The sequence below is a fragment of the Lactuca sativa genome, chromosome 5, assembly GCF_002870075.4.
Source record: "Lactuca sativa cultivar Salinas chromosome 5, Lsat_Salinas_v11, whole genome shotgun sequence".
NCBI classification, from domain to species: domain Eukaryota; kingdom Viridiplantae; phylum Streptophyta; class Magnoliopsida; order Asterales; family Asteraceae; genus Lactuca; species Lactuca sativa.
Window position 1 is genome coordinate 86329574 of NC_056627.2, and position 18845 is coordinate 86348418.

At 38.9% G+C, this 18845-nt stretch overlaps 1 protein-coding gene across 1 annotated transcript; it reads right to left on the minus strand.

Moving 5' to 3' along the window:
- Positions 1–17605: 17605 nt before the first annotated feature.
- Positions 17606–17926, minus strand: LOC128134164 (uncharacterized). The gene has a single exon (XM_052771634.1). It carries the CDS (start codon positions 17924–17926, stop codon positions 17606–17608), a length of 321 nt encoding a protein of 106 aa, XP_052627594.1.
- Between the last annotated feature and the right edge of the window lie 919 nt (positions 17927–18845).

The following is an 18845-nucleotide window of genomic DNA, read 5'->3' on the forward strand; positions in this document are numbered from 1 at the left end:
GGCCGGATTGATCACCCGGACCGACAGGTGGACGCTCAGTGTAGTCGGATATGGAACTTTAGTGCATTGCAAACTCGCATGGATCAGGATTACATAATGAAAATAGAAAAAATGCACTAGTTTTAATATGTTATGCACCACGGGAATTTATGATGAAATAAAAATGAAACACAGACGATACTTAGTGAATCCACACGTGCATAAACACATACCCACATACAAAGCAACAAAGCGACATGTTTTAGGATAAAGTCATAATGCACAACGAAAAATTTATACAGGAGGCTTAGCATGCCCAAAGTCGTAAAAAAAGATGTCCAAGACTAAGCAAACATGCTTAATACATAAAAAATAAATGCAATGGAAGATAGCACCAAAGCAAATAAAAGCAAGCATAACTATTGCCAATTAACATATAAACAAAATCCCATCAAAAAATGCCCAAAGCGTACACAACAAAAGATCTCGCTCCATGGAAGAGATATTGTTCACTTTATAAGGGACAATTAGGTCAGGCCTTGTGCCAGCCCAATTCAGGCCCAGCTAGCAAGGAGCTGGGCAAGGCCACCCGAAGGCGTTGGGAGAGGCTGGCAAGCACACACTAGGAAAGGCTGGCAGGCATGCACCAAGAAAGGCTGGGAAAGGAGTGCCAGGTCGGGCCCACAGGAGAGTCCCAGGCAAGGCTAGCAAGGGGGTGCAAGGCAAGGGAATCCACAACAAGACTGGAAAGGGAGCGCTAGACAAGGGAGTCCCCAACGAGGCTGGTAAGGGAGCACAAGGGAAGGTTGGCATACAAGAGCTGTGTAGGCCATGCTAACAGTCCATATATCATCAATACGTATAATCACATGTGATTAAATATATTAGAAAAATTATTCAATCAAAAACTCAAAAATGAGTATTGTTCATATAAATCATATGTGATTGGGTACATATAATCACATGTTATTATATGTATCTAATCACACATGATTAAAGTTGGAAAAAATAATTATTGAATCGAGAATACAATAATGACATATGTGATTAAAGATATATAATCATTGATATGACATCGACCTTCGGCGAGTCTTCTAGTCTTTTGCTGCGGCGGAGATCTAGACATCACAATCAAAGAGATGCGTTAGAGCTGCCCCAAGGACTGTGCCCCCAGCAGCGGACTCCGACAATCAAGTTAGATCAACTGATAGATCTGAGATGGTCCTCTATAGTTGGAGAGAACCATCTTGGTGCTGGTGGTGGTCTATGGTGGCTGACGGCGGCGGGTGGCTGCTGAGCCACCCAGTCGTAGTATAATGTGGCAGCTGAGTCATGGGTGAAGAGTCTACGGAAAGGTATAAGGGAAAGTCTCCCTCCATGGAGGAGGCACTATTATATTTATAGTGGAGAATTAGGTCAAGGGGAATTAGGTTAGGCCTTGGGCCAGCCAAATCAAGGCCCAACTAGCAATGAGTTGGGCAAGGCCGCTCGGAGGCGCCGGGCGGGGCTGGCGGGCGCGCACCGGGAAAGGCTGGTAGGAGAGCGCCATACAAGAAAGCATTAGGATGTTTCCGGAAGGAGAGTCCCTAGCACGGCTGGCAAGGGGACGCCAGACAGGGCTGGCAGGAGCACGCCAGGCCAGGCTAGCGCTCTAGGGCAGTCTAGGCCATGCTAATGGACCATATATCACCAAGTCCCCCCCCCCCATTCAGATGTTATTGGTACATGGCCAATGACATTGGACTGGACTTAGTCATGTAAACTGTGTGTCGTCAAGTCCCCCTAGTCTGATGCGATTGGGCTGCTGACAATCGGATAGAACTAGATAAAGCACCAATGCATTAAATAATAGAGAGAGTGACCGAACCTCGCCCACGAGAGTCGTGGGGTTTTGCGATGACCCAAACATTGCTTATGCAGCTTAAGGTTACTTGATACATCGTTCATTGAGAGGAGTGGTGCAATGCAACGTAACCATTGCTATGGTTACGCCAAGCAAAGCTGATAATAATGTTATTGCGGAGCGGGGCTGGTGGAGGACATCTCTGTCGTGGCGTTTCCATCATCTTGGAGGGATTTCATCGATAATCATCTTCACAATTTGTTTTGCATGAGCATTGGTGACCAATCTAAAGGTGTTTCTTACTCGAGCTATTCCTAGTTGGATTCCTCCTAGTGTGATGTGGGTAGCATAGGTAGCCATATTAGACTATGGTGCATAGGAAAGGTTGTTATAAGAATACACAACAAGATTGTTTTCTATAATAATAGACAACCAGACTATTGCTAAGAGCCAGACAACATAGATGTTGATAGATTATAAGTGACCGTTCTTCTTGAAGAGTGACCTTGCTATATTCAATACCAATTTCAGTGGGATAGCTCGGAAAGTCGTTGATCAGCAATGTGTCTCTCAAAAACGGCTCATCGATCATAATTTTGCATCCTTGCACGACTGCATATACTGTCGCTGGTCCATCATCGTCTCTTGTCATCATGGCAGTCTGCTAGAAGTCTCTGATAATCTTCTGATAAACGACCGTGTTCATGGTTATGGCGGAGTCCAGACAGCATTCCCTTAGTCCATGAATCATCAACTTAAATTCTCCACGTGCCGTCGGAGGATCTGCCAGTACTATTGCCAGATTGTGCATATCTGCGAACTTTAGAGCTACCATTTGATCTGCACTAAAACATACCAAATAAGAAACTAAAGACACTTGAGCAATGAAGAATATAATTAATTAATTAATTATTTTTATTAATTTTATGAAATAAATTTTAAACATAGCCCAAAATAATTGCAACGCCCGTAGATTCGGGTTCGTCAATTTAGAGGCAATAGGGTCGAAAATGTCTTTTCGACAAAATATTATTTAGAATAAATAATCTTAACCAAGTTTTAGAATATGTCTCAACGTTTCCGTACATATAAAGAACGCCGAAATCCGAGTTATAACGAAGAAGTTATATGACCCGTCGAAGTTTCGCGACGGAACCGACACGATACCGAGAAGCGTAAATAGTGAATTTACGATAGAGCGAGTTTTAGCCTTAGCAATCTAAATGAAAGTCGTAGAATACGTTAAACCGAGAGCGTCCATAAAAAGGGTGCCCAGACCTGACTTCGTATGAGGATGTTATGATTTTTCTAAGTTTCGGATTAGAGTGTACAACCCGAAATTCGAATAATAGATCAAGCGGTTTTTAGCTGACATGACCTAAATGAGAATCAAAGATCTCGTTAAGAGTAGCGTAACGAGAAAAAGAGGGACGAAAACAGATGTCGGATGAAGAAGTTATGAGAATTTAACGGACCAATCCTGTCCCGGCCTATTAATAATATAACTTTTAAAGTAAAGTCAAAATTAGCCAACGGAGTCTAAACGAAAGTTGAAGACTACGGTCCCGCCTTCGCGTGGTTATAAAGAACATCAAAAACGGAGATCGTACGCGAAAGTTATGAATTTTTAAAGTTGAAGCATGAACTTGCGAAGATGATGCATGAAATGATGATGTGGCCGAACTCCCAGCCGTCAGATGAACTCGCTTCGGATGTGACACCTGGTGCGAGGGTTACGCCCAGCGTAGCGAAGAGACGCCTAGCATCCGGAATACGCCCCGCGTCGGAAATAAGTACGCCTTGTGTACAACTGTTCTACTTGGTCCGAGACGAAGCCACGATGCACCACCGAGACGTCGACACGTGCGAGACAGCTGGAGCTCCTATCCGAAGTCACGCCCCGCGTAACCTCCCTACGCCCAGCGTACTTGTGAGGCCTCGCACCTATAAATAGAGGTGCGAGGGAAACCGACTTCCTCACTCCAAATCCACCTCTTTCTCTCACTACTTTCTCTGTCTAGCTCCTCTAAACCCCCCTAAACCCTAGATAAAACTCCTAGCACCCTAAGGAAGCCCCGAGGCTCCCGGAGTCCCGAGAAAGTGGGTCTTTCGGTTTCGAAACGCTGCTCCGAGTAAAGCCCGGTTTTCTTTAAAATCCGCTGTAAGTGACCTACGCTTACGCAACTTTTAATATACCTTTCAAATAATTCTTGTAATGTTATTAGGTCCTTAAAATAATTATTTGGGCTATTATTATGAGTTATATTGAGTGTTATTTAACGCTTATATAATACTAATAATAGTCAGGCTATTAATTTGTCGCGGTTATCGTTAGACTAATCCCTAGTGGTATTGATACTAGGTTTTATCGAAGGAAATTGTTTTGAGAGTATCGGAGCGTTGTCCGAGTGCTGAGTCATCACCTTTCAGGTGAGTGCATAGTTACTTTCAGCTTACACATAGATATGAAGTATTTTATATAAATTACGTGCTATGTGTGCATATTATCTGAATACTTGCTCTCTATGTTGGTTGAATGATTTTATACACGTTTTAAATGATTTAAACTGTATATGTATTTTATATCTACGAAAATGTTGGGGTAAGACATGGGTAGATGTAATAGATGAAATATGAGTTGGATGATAAGTTGAGAGGTGAAATAGACCGTGAGGTGAGGGTGAGAGGTGGACGTTGTGAGAAGCCTTTTTCCTAAATGATGGCCCCGTCATTCAGCAGAGTATGGATGACAACCACGGACTATTCTAGACAGTCCAGTGGAACACTAGCAGGCTCGCAACCTGTAGGTGTTATGAACGACGTGTTCACCGGTGTACTCTAAAAACCTATTGATATGTATTGCGAGTGGACTCTCGAAAACGATATTGTCAATAAAACCCGACAGATGCGCGTAAAGACTCTACCGGCAGAAGCACCTAATAGAGAACCTTATAACCCCGACAGATGCGCCTAAAGGACTATTCTGGTAGATGCGCCCCATAGAGAATGTCACAAATTTGGCAACTGCGCCCTAGTTACAGAACTAGCAGTTGTGCTTGACAGATGTGTCATTTACACCGATGGAATTCCTACCTATTCCTTAGGAATAAATGAACTAGAAATAGTTGATTTCTTAGGGTAGATCCTTAAGAATAAAGAAGATAATGGGGATGGGTAATTAGGTTGATTATTTGATTGTTTAAACATAATAATTATATTATTGTTGGTTAAAAACCCTATGTACTCACCAGGTTTCCCAACCTGAACCACTCAGTTTATTTATATCACAGGTGTTGATATGAAGTCACATTACACAGAGAGATTTAAAAGAGACATAGATCACTAGTGTAAATAAATGTAAGTTTTGTTTATGCTTATGTTTCTATATTGACGATGACATCGCAAATGTTTTAAAAGTGAATAAAAATATATTTCTTTAGAAATGCTTTGATAACGCGATTATCATGTTTTTCTGGGAACAAATTCCACAATATTTTTAATAAAAGAGATACTCTGATTTTTATAAAGCATAAACAGAAATCGGTCTTTTCTGGCAGTGAAAATGGGGATGTCACAATAATAAATAATTTTTGATCAATAACAATGTTGCAGTGAACATAGGTTTACTATCAAACTTGAGTTTGCGGCCGTAAACCCACAACCTTAAGCTAACGGCAGTAAACTGAGTTTACGGCCGTAAACTCCTGGCGGTGAGCTTGGGCAGTAAACTAAGTTTATGGTCGTAAACTCATGGCCGTAAGCTTGGGCCGTAAACTCCGACAATTTGTTTTTCGTCGATTTTAGCCTCAAAACTCATCGATTTTAAGAAGCGAATGCATTTCCTTGGTCGGAATCCCCTTACCTACAAGATGAACGGAGCAATTTCACGAAATCTAACAAAAAAATTTCGAAATCGAGAGAGAACAAAGTGGTGTTTGCGGCCGGAATAAAAAAAGTGAAGGGTTTCCGACTGTAAACCCCTATAAATACCTTTGACCTTTTACCTGCTTTCTACATTGTGTAAGGCATAGTCCAATTTTTAAAAAGTTTTCCAAAAATAATACTTTGAGGATTTTAAAAATTAAAATAAAACTAAAATAAAACAAAATAAAATTTTAAGGGAAATTGAAAATAAAAAATTTAACGGAAATAAATAAAAAACAAAAAATAGAAAACAAAAATAAAATAAAAACAAAATAAAGTAAAACAAAAATAAAAATAAAGATAAAATTAATTTAAAATTTAATTATTTCTATAATTTTGACATACACAAAAATAAAACAAAGTAAAATTAAACTTAAAATAAAACAAAACACTTTCCAAAATTTAAAATTTTAAATTTTGACAATTACAAAATAAAATAAAATAAAATAAAAATAAAATTTAAGATAAAATAAACTAAACTTTATCTAAACAAACACTGAATATAAATTTTGTGATTTTGGGATCAAAGTTGTTAGACAACCTTTGTCTACTTATCGGTACCTTTATTTTCATGTCTATGTCTGATCGATCGTCGGTATTGTGGTCCATTTAAACACGAAAAATTTGTGACAATTTTGAACAGACTAATAATGACAAGACTTTTTGATCCTATATTCTTAGATATATTTCCTAGGGACTATTTAGCCGACGACGACCAGGGATATTGTTGTCCACCTAAATTGAGCAGCGAGATCTTCAGACAATCTGTATGCGTTCAATTTTAATTGTACCTGAACATATTTCCTGCTTCCTGATATGCTCCAGTAATCAAGAATTTCCAGAATACTCCTTACACCGGGTGAGCAAACAATTATTAAGAGAGAAAATAGATTTAGAATGCATATGCTATACACCCAGGTCGGATCTCTTCCAATCACGCAGAGATTGAAACATATGACTAACTGAAATTTTAGAGGGATTGAGAAAAAGAATGATGCATATATTGTGTACCAGGTCGAATTGTGAGTCACGCAGAGGAGACAGTATATGGCTAACAGATAGAAAGAATTGCATAGAAACAAGATGCAGAGAGATAGAATGACATATGTTACAGTCCAGGTCGGATCTCTCGATCACGCAAAGGATGCAACATTTGGCTAACAGATAGAGAGAAAGAAAATAACTTTCTGCATACCTAATTTATCAGAATTCCCCAGTCACCCCATCAATACCGGAATTAAGGACACATCGAGGAAAAGTGAATCCACAGTTCTAGATACGGGTTCTTTTAGTGTGACCAGTAGATTCCCATGTATATCTCCCTGCTCAACCTATCCGAGCGTCATATTGTCAGGCTAAACGAATCTAACTAGTTCAATATTTGTCAAGTCATTGAATTTCTTAAGTTCAAATATTCCTAGTTAAGTGCATTTAGAATCTTACGTGCCTACCGACGCATCGAGCACAGAGTGTAGACAATTCAATTTTGGTACGTTACGCATATTCAGATTGTCCGTTAACAGTTGATAATATCAGTTCCCAACATATCACCTACAAAGAAGATAATTAGCATCATACTTTTGATTTTCTGATTTTTATTGTTTTAGGATTTTTTAATTTTTAATTTTTTTTTTGGTTTTTGTTTATTTTTTCCCCGAAATTTGTGCATGGGTGAGAATGAAATCACGAAAATGCGCAAATTTAAACTAACGTAACCAAAAATAAAAATAAAATAAAATTAAAATAAAAAGAGAGATAAGAATTAAAAAAAATAAAATAAAAACTTAAACTAAGTAAAAAAATATTTAATCCTAAAAACATATCATCTTCAAAAATCCCACAAGCACATCGGATCGAGCTTTATTAAAAGGCTTGCTGAACAGGTCAAACACGTTATTAGCAGTGGGAACCTGTTCCAGCCGGATAAGTGAACATTCAAAACAGTCTCTGATATAATGAATTTTGAAGTCAATGTGGTTGGTTTTTGAGTGTTGGACAAGATTTTTAGCAATTTGAATCGTAGCCTCATTATTACAGTAGATTGGGGTTTCTAGATAATTCAAACCGTAATCCAGCAGCTGATGTTGGATCCATATGACTTGAGAGAAATAGGCAGATGCAGCAACATATTCCGCTTCAGCTGTTGAAGTTTAGACAGTGTGTTGCTTCTTACACTGCCATGACACCAGCCGATCTCAAAGATATTGACACCCTCCTGAAGTAGATTTCATGTCAAGCTCACAGCCTCCATAATTACTGTAAGCAAAGGCATATAAATCAAATTCAGAATTTTTCAGATACCAAAGTCGCAATATTGGGCTGCCTTTAATATACCGAAAAATTATTTTGACAGCAACAAGATGTGAAAGTTTAGGATTCGCCTGATAACGTGCGCATTCAAAAACTGCTAACATGATGTCAGGTCGGCTTGGAGTAAGATACATCAACGATTTGATCATCGATCTGTAGTGTGTCTAATCTACGGATTCGCCATCAGGATCTGGAGTCAGAAGTGGTCTTTCAACCATCGGCGTCGATGCAGGCTTAGCATCTTGAAACTCCACCTTCTATAGAATATCCTCCCATATTTGGCTTGATGTAGCAGGATTCCGGTTGAGTTTTGTTTGACCTGAAGCCCCAGAAACATGGTCATTTCTCCCAACGAACTCATCTCAAACCGCTTTTTCATAACATCTTCAAACTCCTTGCATAGCTGCGGACTGGTAGACCCGAAGATAATGTCGTCAACGTATATTTGAACTAGATTCTGATCATTACCAACATGCTTGATAAACAAATTATGATCGATAGTGCCACAAGAGTATCTATGCTCGAGCAAGTGCTTTGTTAGAGTCGCATACCGCGCTCGAGGAGCTTGATGTAACCCATACAATGCCTTGTCCAACTTGTATTCATGATTAGGAAGCTTCGAGTTAACAAACCCAGGGGGCTGATCAACATAGATTTTTTCCTTCACCTTGCCATACAAGAAGGCAGTCTTGACGTCCATTTGATAAACCGTGAAGTTCATGTAGGAGGCATATGCAAGGAAGATACGAATAGCCTCAAAGCAATCCACTGGAGCATAAACCTCAGTATAATCAAGACCATCAACTTGTCTAAACCCGCGAACTACCAATCTAGCCTTATTTCACACTATAACCCCTGAATCATTCTTCTTGTTTCGATAGACCCAGCGTGTACCAAGAGACTTTTTTCCCTTTAGTAACTCAACCAATTTCCAAACCCCGAGTTTTTCAAACTGATTTAATTCTTCATGCATAGCATCTACCCAGTTGGGCTCATTCAGATCCATTTCAACTTTCTTGGGCTCTATTTGAGAGATAAATCAAGAATAAAGACATGTATTGACATCTGCACTCTGACTTCTTGTTTTAACGCCATCGCCCAACTGGCCATTTATGTTCTTGATCGGATGATTGCGTTGAATTGTTGAGGGTATCTCCTGGATGATATCATTAAGCGACACAGGAAGATTATGAATATTGACACCTCCTTTATTTGCTGATTGTTTCACACCAAAAGACTATGCTACAAACTCATTAGAAATTACTTCTTGAAAGAGCAGTTCCATAAAAGTTGAAGTGACAGCGGAAGCATCTCTAGACATGAACTCTCTTTCAACAGGAGTGAGTGGTGTGGTCTCAGCAATAGGGGTATCATTTTGAACTGGAGATTTCGGACTATCAGGTGGTACAGATGACTCCCCCTCAGGAAAATTAGAGGAATCCCGCCCGTTGGCAGTCTGTAGACAACTTCTTTGTCTTCGTCTTCAGAAACATTCTTCGAACCAGAGAAAGACCCAGATGAGCTATCCGAAGACACATTTATGGACTTGAAAAGCGATGTGTAGTCGAATAACCAATCCGGGTCCACTCGAGCATCCTTTTCGTTCTCCTCTAACCGGTGCACGTCATAAGATCCCATAATCTGCTTCGTCTTCTTATTGTAGACCCTATATGCGGTGTGTGCAGCGTACCCTACAAAGTAACAATCGTCGGATTTGGCATTAAACTTTGGGTTTGAGTATAGGTGAAGAAGGATGTAAGGGCAGCCAAATACACAGAAATGCCTGACTGATGGCTTGTGACCATATAGAATCTCGTACGGAGTCTTCATCTGAGCTTTGTTGATCAACACACGATTATGAACGTCGCAAGCAGTGTTAATCGCCACGGCCCAAAAGAAAACCGGTAACTTGGAGTCACACAACATTGTCCTTGCAGCGTCCTTTAAGGGTTCTATTTTTCCTTTCAGCGACACCGTTTTGTTGAGGTGTGTGAGCGGAGCTGTATTGACGCATAATCCCCTTTTTAGCGCAAAAATGATCAAGAATAGAATTCTTGAACTCTGTTCCGTTGTCGGTACGAAGCGCCTTTAGCCGATGGTTGGTTTGGTTCTCAATTAGCACTATGAACTTCTTTATCAGTTCTGCAACCCCAAATTTGTTGGATAAGAAGAGGACCCACGTAAACCGAGAGAAATCATCAATCACAACCAGACAGTATGAACTTCTGTTAATGCTAAGGACGTTGACTGGACCGAACAAGTCCATATGTAATATTTGGAGTAGCTGACTGATTGAGTTAACCTGTTTTGGTAGGTGTGGTTTTCTGTGATGTTTACCCTGGGCACATGACACACACTTTTCAAACGTTATGAAGTCTCTGATAGGCAAACCACGAACCATCTCATTATTTGTATTTATAATGGCCTAAAAAAATAGAATAAATAGTTTTGGTCATCCAAAATTCATGAAACTTTACCAGAACACCTTGTAGTACATTAGGAGGCTACATAAAAATTTTGATGATTTTTCTTTTCTATATACTATTTTTCTCCTATTTTCTAACATTAGATACACTTAAATACATAAAATCGGATTTTAGTATATTAAAAACCACATTTAGTATTTTTCCCAGATTATTTACTCTGTAAATGAAGTGTACAAAATTTTTCGTAATTTACTTTAACTGTTTAATAATTATTCTCCAATTAATGATTATTTAAGAGGATAAAACAAAGAAAAATAGAAAGACTAATAGAAAAATATTTTTTATATTTTTCGAAGCTTCTACATGTATAATAAAAGTGTTACAAAAATTTTGGGCAATTTTGGAAACTGTTTCCTATTTATTTCAATTTTTATTAGAATAAATGCTGAAAAATTAGTAAATTTGGTTAAACAGTTTAGAAATAATTTTTTATATTTTTCCCAGCTTAATAATGTTTAATAACAGTAATAAAAAAATTTTGGGTAATTTTGGAAACTGATTTCTATTTTTCATGAATTTGTATCTATTTAGTGAATTAAATATAAGAAAATTAGTTATACATATCCATAATCCATGAAAATTTATCTAGAAGTATTTTAACACATTTAGAACCAAAATCTGAAGTTTGGTATTTTTTATTAACTTTTTAGTATTTTTCATGATTTTATGGTTATTCAAGAAACTAAAATGTTGAAAAATAGTTAGACAAATAAAAAAATTCAAGAAAATTTATCTTGAGGTATTTGACTTCAATTAAAACTGAAATGAAAAGTTTGGGAAATTTTAGAACTAAATTGATTTAGTTTTTGAATATTTAACCATTAGAATGTCTCTTAAAATGTTAAATATTAACATTTTAATAGTGCAAAATTACGCTTAAATTGTTATATAACAATTGATTCAATGAAATTTAATTTTTACACACTATTGGCATAATTCTATTGTAGTATTAAGTATACTAGTGTTAGATTTCGATTAGAGACTCACTAGCGAATACCATTATTGTAGGAATCGATAGTGGTACCAGTGGAGCGTAGATCAATGCATCATTTGCATCATCTCAATGCATATCGTGAGTATTCACCAATCCCCTATTTTCGATTTTAAATGTTTTGGGGTGGAAAAACATGTCCTAAACTAGTTATGTTCGTTGTATTTATTTGACTCGTATAAACTTGGTTGCTATATTTTTCATATTGTGAGTATTCACGCACTCCCCTATTTTCGGTTTTTATATTTTGGGGTGGAAAAGCATGTGCAGAAAAATTGTCATTTGCATGTTGTATTTAAATTGATTTGTATCAATCATGATTGCTATTGTATTGCTATGTCTCTCTATGTATGTCCATGCAACACGGAACATGAGCACTTATCGTACTAAGGCCCTTCCCTTATCTCTAACCATTAACTCCTTGAGCCAATGGTCATTATGGATAGCGCTATTAGGAATTGACAACTGCTCACTTGCCCTATTGTTGGAGTGGATGATACCATATTCATCTATGGAACGATAACCATAGATCTTTATAGGGCTTCAGTCATAGGTTTGGCTGAGACTCATTGTTTGCTCATACACATACAAACTCGTTTCTCGTTATACCAATAAACTTGTTATCAATAATAGCAATCAACTGGTTTCTCATTATAGCAATAAACTTGTTTATTAATTATAGCAATGAACTTTCTTTCTCATTACAACAACGAACTTTTATTACTAAAAACTCATATACATGTTTTAGCAATGAAATGGTTTGCTCATTGTAGCAGCGAAATTGATTGCTCATTTTTAGCAATGAAACTTGTTTACTCGTTTGAGTAACAAACTTTATCTTCCATGAGAATATGAATGTTGCATCCTATTCTGGCAACATACTTTATCTCTCATGATGACAAAGAACTTTGTTTTTACAAACTTATTTACTCCTTTTAACAATATACTTTTATTATTGGAAACTTTTATCAAAACTTTGATTTCAATTCATGAACCAATATTATTTTGTTAAACTTGTGAGTACTCACCAACTATTTTTATAGTTGACGCTCGTTTTACATGCTTTTTCAGGAATCATCGAATAAGTGGCACTTAGGGACACATCACTTTTAGGAGCATTCGCATGTGTTGAATTTCAATTTACATTGTAATTTCTTTTAAAATTTGTTCAAACCCATTGTAAATTTGCAATGATTTTTAATACTATGGTTGGTGTTATCTTTTAACTTTTGCTATGAAACCCTTTTTACTGCCACGCCTCGTGTTTTCGCTTTAGCGGGGTGTGACATTCATTCCCCTCATATACCTCAATTAAGGCTTCCCATACAGCCTTTGTTGAAGTATACTCCCTAAAACCTTGAGCTATATCCGGAGACAGGGCCATGGTTAGAGTGTCCAAAGCCCATTCTTGCTCTTCAACCATCTCAAAGTCTTCATCAGTGTAATTCTCAATCGCTTTGTCAGCCACTTGCCCTGCAACCGTTGTGGTTATTCTGACGGGATTGTTGACGATGCTTCTCCAAATTTTTAAGTCCTTCATTTTAATGTACTTCTCAATTCAATATTTCCACTCAGGAAAACCATCTGCAGACAAAAGTCTTGGAATTCGAGTAGTTGTGCCCATAGCAGAGTCCAGCTCATGGTGATATGTTTAACTTTGTGAATCCATTTAGTATTAATTTAAATAAAAATTAAGTTATTTTCTTTTTAAAAAAATTGAGTTTTCCGGTCAAAACATGTGTTCACGGTCAAACGGGTGTTTACCACCCTAAACTCTCTTTACAGTCGAGAGTTTACGGTCATAAAGAGTTTGCGGTTTCTGTATACAGTCTAAGACTCTAGCTTGTGGTTATTGAAGATGCTTTATTCATGGTCTAAGAACTGAGTTTCTGGCCCAAGAAATTTCTTGAGCTTGCGGCCGTAAACTGAGTTTGTTGCCGTAAACTCTAGGCAGTAAACTCCCAGAACTTCAAGAAATCATGATTTTTAGATTGAACATGATTCCCCTTCGCAGCAAACACCAACTCCAATCATAGATAGTAAAGGATATGGCAAAAAACTCATTTTTAAGATGCTTTGACACTGGTTCTGCTCTGATACCAATTGTAAGGTCCTGAAATGGATCTTACTAGTGATCAAACAAACAAATCAATCAATAATAATGAGAAAAAAGTAGAAACAAAAATCAGAACAAGATTGCACACGCTTCAATTGATGAAAAACATCAGGTACAACTTGTCTATATCTACCATAAACTCTGTGGCATTAACAACCATTAAATGACCTAGCTAGCATCTATATATAGTGGACTTGGGCCGACCTTGGGTTTACGGCCGTAAACAGGCTTACGGCCGTAAAATCATGCCATGACCGTAAACTACTAACAACACTACCAAAACTGTCTATTGACTCAGAAGACCCTATTGCAACGAAAGCCTAGACCAAAGCATTAACTGGACCCTTCAGTTAGGATTGACAGCTCAATGTTGTAATATTTTGTATAATTTTACTGTAAATATGAGTTGTAAAATATTTTCTGTTTGCGTGTGCAGGTGCTTTTGTATGCATCTTATCACTTCTTTTGTAAAAGTCACTTCTATCTTTTCTCTCCTTTTTTAAAAGGTAACACAAAAAAATACAATTTTTTCTCTTTTTTTGTTATGAATTAATTTTTTGACATGATGAACTGCAACATTAAAAATAAATTGGAATGGTTGGGATGTACACGCATCAGAAAACACAGCAAATGTTTTGCATGAAAATCAACTGAAAAGACTTTCTTGGTAATATAAACTTACAATGAGGTAAAAACTCATCAAATATTTTCATCCCCCATTTTGTGGAATAAATCATGTAAACGAAATAAAACTCATACACATTGCTTCTCTTCTCAACTCTCTTAGTAAGTTATCAAATAGAATGACATAACTACTTTAAGATGAAAATGAGTTTTTTTTTTATGTTTGAGAGGGTAAAAAATTCATAGGAGCTTATTTCTTCCTTCAAGTTTCTAAACAACTTGAGTAAACTTGTATAGAGAATATCATAAGCTAAATGATATTTTCTGAGAAATTCATGCAGTGAAAGTGGGTTAAGACCCATCAAAACTTCTCCTCCCATATTTTTTTTATTGAAGGTTCTGTAGGATGTCCAAGCCATGTGGCTGTGTGTAAAAATAGTTTTTGCAGTGGGAGTGAAGATGCTCACATAAAATCTTTACTAAAAACGATTTTCTGATAATATATGGACTGAAATGGGATGAAAATTCATTAACATTTCTTTTCTGCTCAACTTTCTGGAAAGATATCAAAACATAAACTAAAACAAATCTGAAAGAGTTTTTTTTTTTTTTTTTTCATAAACTCTCTTTTCTTCTAAATTGCTGAGAAAACCCCATATGATAAATAGAAAACGGATCTAATAGAGCGTTGTTCATGAAACTTCATGTTTTTTTCAGCTTGCTCAACAAGCTATGAAGATATGAACAAGTAACAGATCTGGAAAAATTTTCATTTTCTATCTCTAAGCTTTTAGAGAAAACACTAATTAAACAACTCTAGAAGAGCTTTACAAAGAAAATCATAAACTGAAGGTGGTTTCTTTGTAACATAAACTGAAAATAAGGTAAAATATCACGAAAAAATTCTTCTCCTCTCAAGTTGCCTGAGATGCACACCAAAAATAAAAACGAGAATGGGTTAAGAACTCATAAGAGTTTCTTTCTTCATGACTTGCTGAAGAACACATCAAAACATAGACGAAAATGAGATCTGATAAAGTCTTTTAAGACTTGAGAGTTGCTCAAATGAACTAAGACCAAGCATATGTAGACATCTTAACAACAAACAAAGTAGATCTAACGATTTGAACAAAAAACTCAACAGATCTTGAGATCTGAGCGAAAAATAGGCTGATCAAAAGATTCATACGAAAAACTAAGCAGATCAATAGATCTGAATGAAAAACTCATAAAAATTTCTTTTCTCTTCATCCTACTCAAGAAACCCCCAAAATATGAACCAAAAAATAAACGATTCTAAGAAGATTTTTGCAAACTTTGGGAGTATTTGAGTGAAGGAAATCATATAGATCCATAGATCTAAACTAAAAAACATCATGGATCTATATATGTAAAAGATGGTGAAGCAAATTTGAACAGACCTTGGCAAAAGTAAACAGATCTGAACAAATATTAGTAGAAATTAACAGATCAGAAGAAACCTGAGATGAAAACATATCAGATCTGAGGAAAAGCAAGCTTGAAACCAACTGAGGCATTTCCTACTTGCTCGGGTCTGGGATGGCGCCAAATGATGCGACATCGACCTCAAATGAGTCTTCTAGCTTCTGCTGCGGTGGAGATTTGGACATCACAATCAGAGAGATGCGTTAGAGCCGCCCCAGGGACTGTACCCCGGGAGCGGACTCCGACAAACAAGTTAGATCAAATGATATATCTCAGATGGTCCTCTATAGCTAGAGAGAACCATCTTGGTGCTGGTGGTGGTGTATGGTGGCTGACGGCGGCGGGTGGCGGCTAACCCACCCAGTCGGAGTATAATGTGGCGGTTGAGCCACGGTAGGGAAAGGTCTAAGGGAAAGTCTCCCTTCATGGAGGAGGCACTATTCTATTTATAGTGGACAATTAGGTCAAGCAGAATTGGGTCAGGTCTTGGGCCAGCCCAATTCAGGCCCAACTAGCAAGTAGTTGGGCAAGGCCGCCCGGAGGCGCCAGGCGGGTCTAGCAAGCACGCCCCAGGCAAGGCTGGCAGGCGCGCACCGAGAAAGGATGGCGGGAGAGCGCCCGGCAACGGAGTGTCGGGCCGGGCCGGCAGGAGAGTCCTCGGCATGGATGGCAAGGGGACGACAGACAGGGCTGGCAGGAGCGTGCCACGCCAGGCTGGCGCTTTAGGGCAGTCTAGGCAATGCTAACGGACGATATATCATCAATCACATTTGATTAAATATATCTAATCACATGTGATTATATGTGTCTAATCACATGATTTATATGGACAAAAAGAATATTTTCCATATAAATCCTATGTAATTAAATACAAATAATCACATGTGATTATATACAGATAATCGCGTGTGGTGGTGGTGTGTAGTGATTTTTGGTGGTGGAAAGTGGTGAAAGATGGTGGTGGTGACATGTGGGAAGGTCATTATAGTGGGTTGAGGTGGCGGTGGTGAGCGGTAGTGATGGTGGTAGAGACGGGTGATAGGTGGTGGTGGTGGGTGGTTGGTGGTTGATTTTCTAGGTGATGGGTGGGGTCATGGTGTCAGGTGGTGGTGATGTGTAGTAATGTTTGGTGGTGGTAGGTGGTGATGGTGGTGAAGGGTGGTAGGGGTTTCATGTGGGGTGGTGATTATAATGGGTGGTATGTGGCAGTCGCAAGCAGTGGTGATGAGTGGTGGAGATAGTTGAAGGTGATAAGTAGTGGTGGTGGGTAGATGGGTGGTGGTTGGTGGTGAGGGTAGTGATGTTGTATGGTGTTTTTGCTGGGTGATGGGTGGAGTGGTGGCGGCGAGTGTTTATGATGGGTGGTGGTTAGAGGTTGTCGCTGGTCGATGGTGATGGTTGGTGGTGGATATGGGTGGTAATGATGGGTGGTGGAGGCAGGTGGTGGTCATGGGTGGTGTTTGGTAGCTGGTGGTGATAGGTAATGGTGGTTAGTGGTCATGGGTGGTGGTGGGTGGGTGGGTGGTGGAGGTGGGTAGTGGTGATAAGTGGTGGAGGCGGATGATGGTGATAGGGTGGTGGTTGGTGGTAATGACAGGTGGTGGTCATAATAATGAGTAGTGGGTCAGTGGTAATGATAGATGGTGGAGGTGGGCGGGTGGTAGTGATGGGTGGTGGTGTTCAGTGGTGATGGATGGTGGTGGTGGGTGGTGGTGATGGGTGGTGGTGGCGAGTGGTGGTGATGGGTAGTGGTTGGTGGTAGCGGCGGGTGATTGTCATAATGATGGGCAGTGGCTAATTGGTAGTGATGGGTGATATAGGTGGCTGGGTGGTGGTTGTAGTAGGTGGTGGTGGGTGGCGGTGAAGGTGGCAGGTGGTGGTTGTCATTAGTGATGGGTGGTGGGTGGTGGTAGTGGCAGAGGGTGGTTATAGGGTGGGTGGGTGGTAGTGATGGGTGCTAGAGGTGGATAGTAATGGTGTGTGGGTGGTGGTGGTGATGCTAGTGGGTGGGGTTGGTGGGTGGGGTTTGTGGTGGCGGCTGGTGGGTGGTGGGTGGTGGTGATGGTTGGTGGTGGGGGTGGTGGTAGTGGATAATGGTCGTGGTTGGTGATGGTGGATGATGGTGATGATGCTGGGTGGTGTGACAACCCAAATTTTTCGTATGTATAATTTCTACAGTCTAACACTTCATTGAAAGTAAAATTCATTTATGCCACCATTCGACACAATTTAGAGTCTGTTTGAGTATTCTGAGCCTTGTACACTTAAGGAACAAGTGTTAGAAAGCAAACACTAAAGCCCCAACACGAAAATCATGCTATAAACTCCATAAGATTGAGTTTACCGCCGTAAACATGGAGTTTACGGCCGTAAACTCACTAGGGCCGTCAACTCTCACCTATAAAGGTGAGCCTTAATCATTTCTAACCCTTTTTGACAGTCCCAACCTCAGGAACACCAAGTTTTCTCTAAACTATCATCATACAATTCGTCAAAATCTATCAAAAACGTAAGTCTTCCTTCCTAGATTCATTCATACAACACTTAATCTGGTGTTTATGCACCTTTTCATCCATGGATTCTTGTTTTTCTTAGATCTTCAAGTATTCTCCAAAAACACCAAGAACACACTAGTGTTTTTGGGTCCTAAACACTCCTACAAGCTTCCTATAAGTAAGTATACTCTTCTTAACTAGTTATTAGCTTAGTATGCTTGCAAATACATGGATTGAACACCAAAACCCCCCAAGAACATGGGTTTACGGTTGGGGATCTCCCAAAACCGTTAACACACCCAAAGGGTGTTATGATCCCCCTAACAACCCCTAATACTTAGACAAGAGGCTAGAAACTTGCATGCATGATCTAAGAACTCCAAAACACGAAAAGAATGATATGGCCAAGAGTTTACGGCCGTGAACCCAAGGGTTTACGACCGTAAACTCCCATGGAGTGGTCCAAAGACCGTAAACTCCATATGGGTTCCATTTTTGAGCCCTAACCACTCCCAAAAGCCTTTGATTCGACTCTAGAAGCACTTCCTTGTGAAGCATGAAGCGTTGAAACATCTAAACCACCATTGAGTTTATGGTCATAAAATCATGGGGGAAATGGTCCCTCAACCTT

Bases quoted from the DNA above. Each gene is read 5' to 3' on its own strand.
- LOC128134164 (XM_052771634.1), bottom strand. From the start codon at position 17,926: ATGAATTTTACTTTCAATGAAGTGTTAGACTGTAGAAATTATACATAC.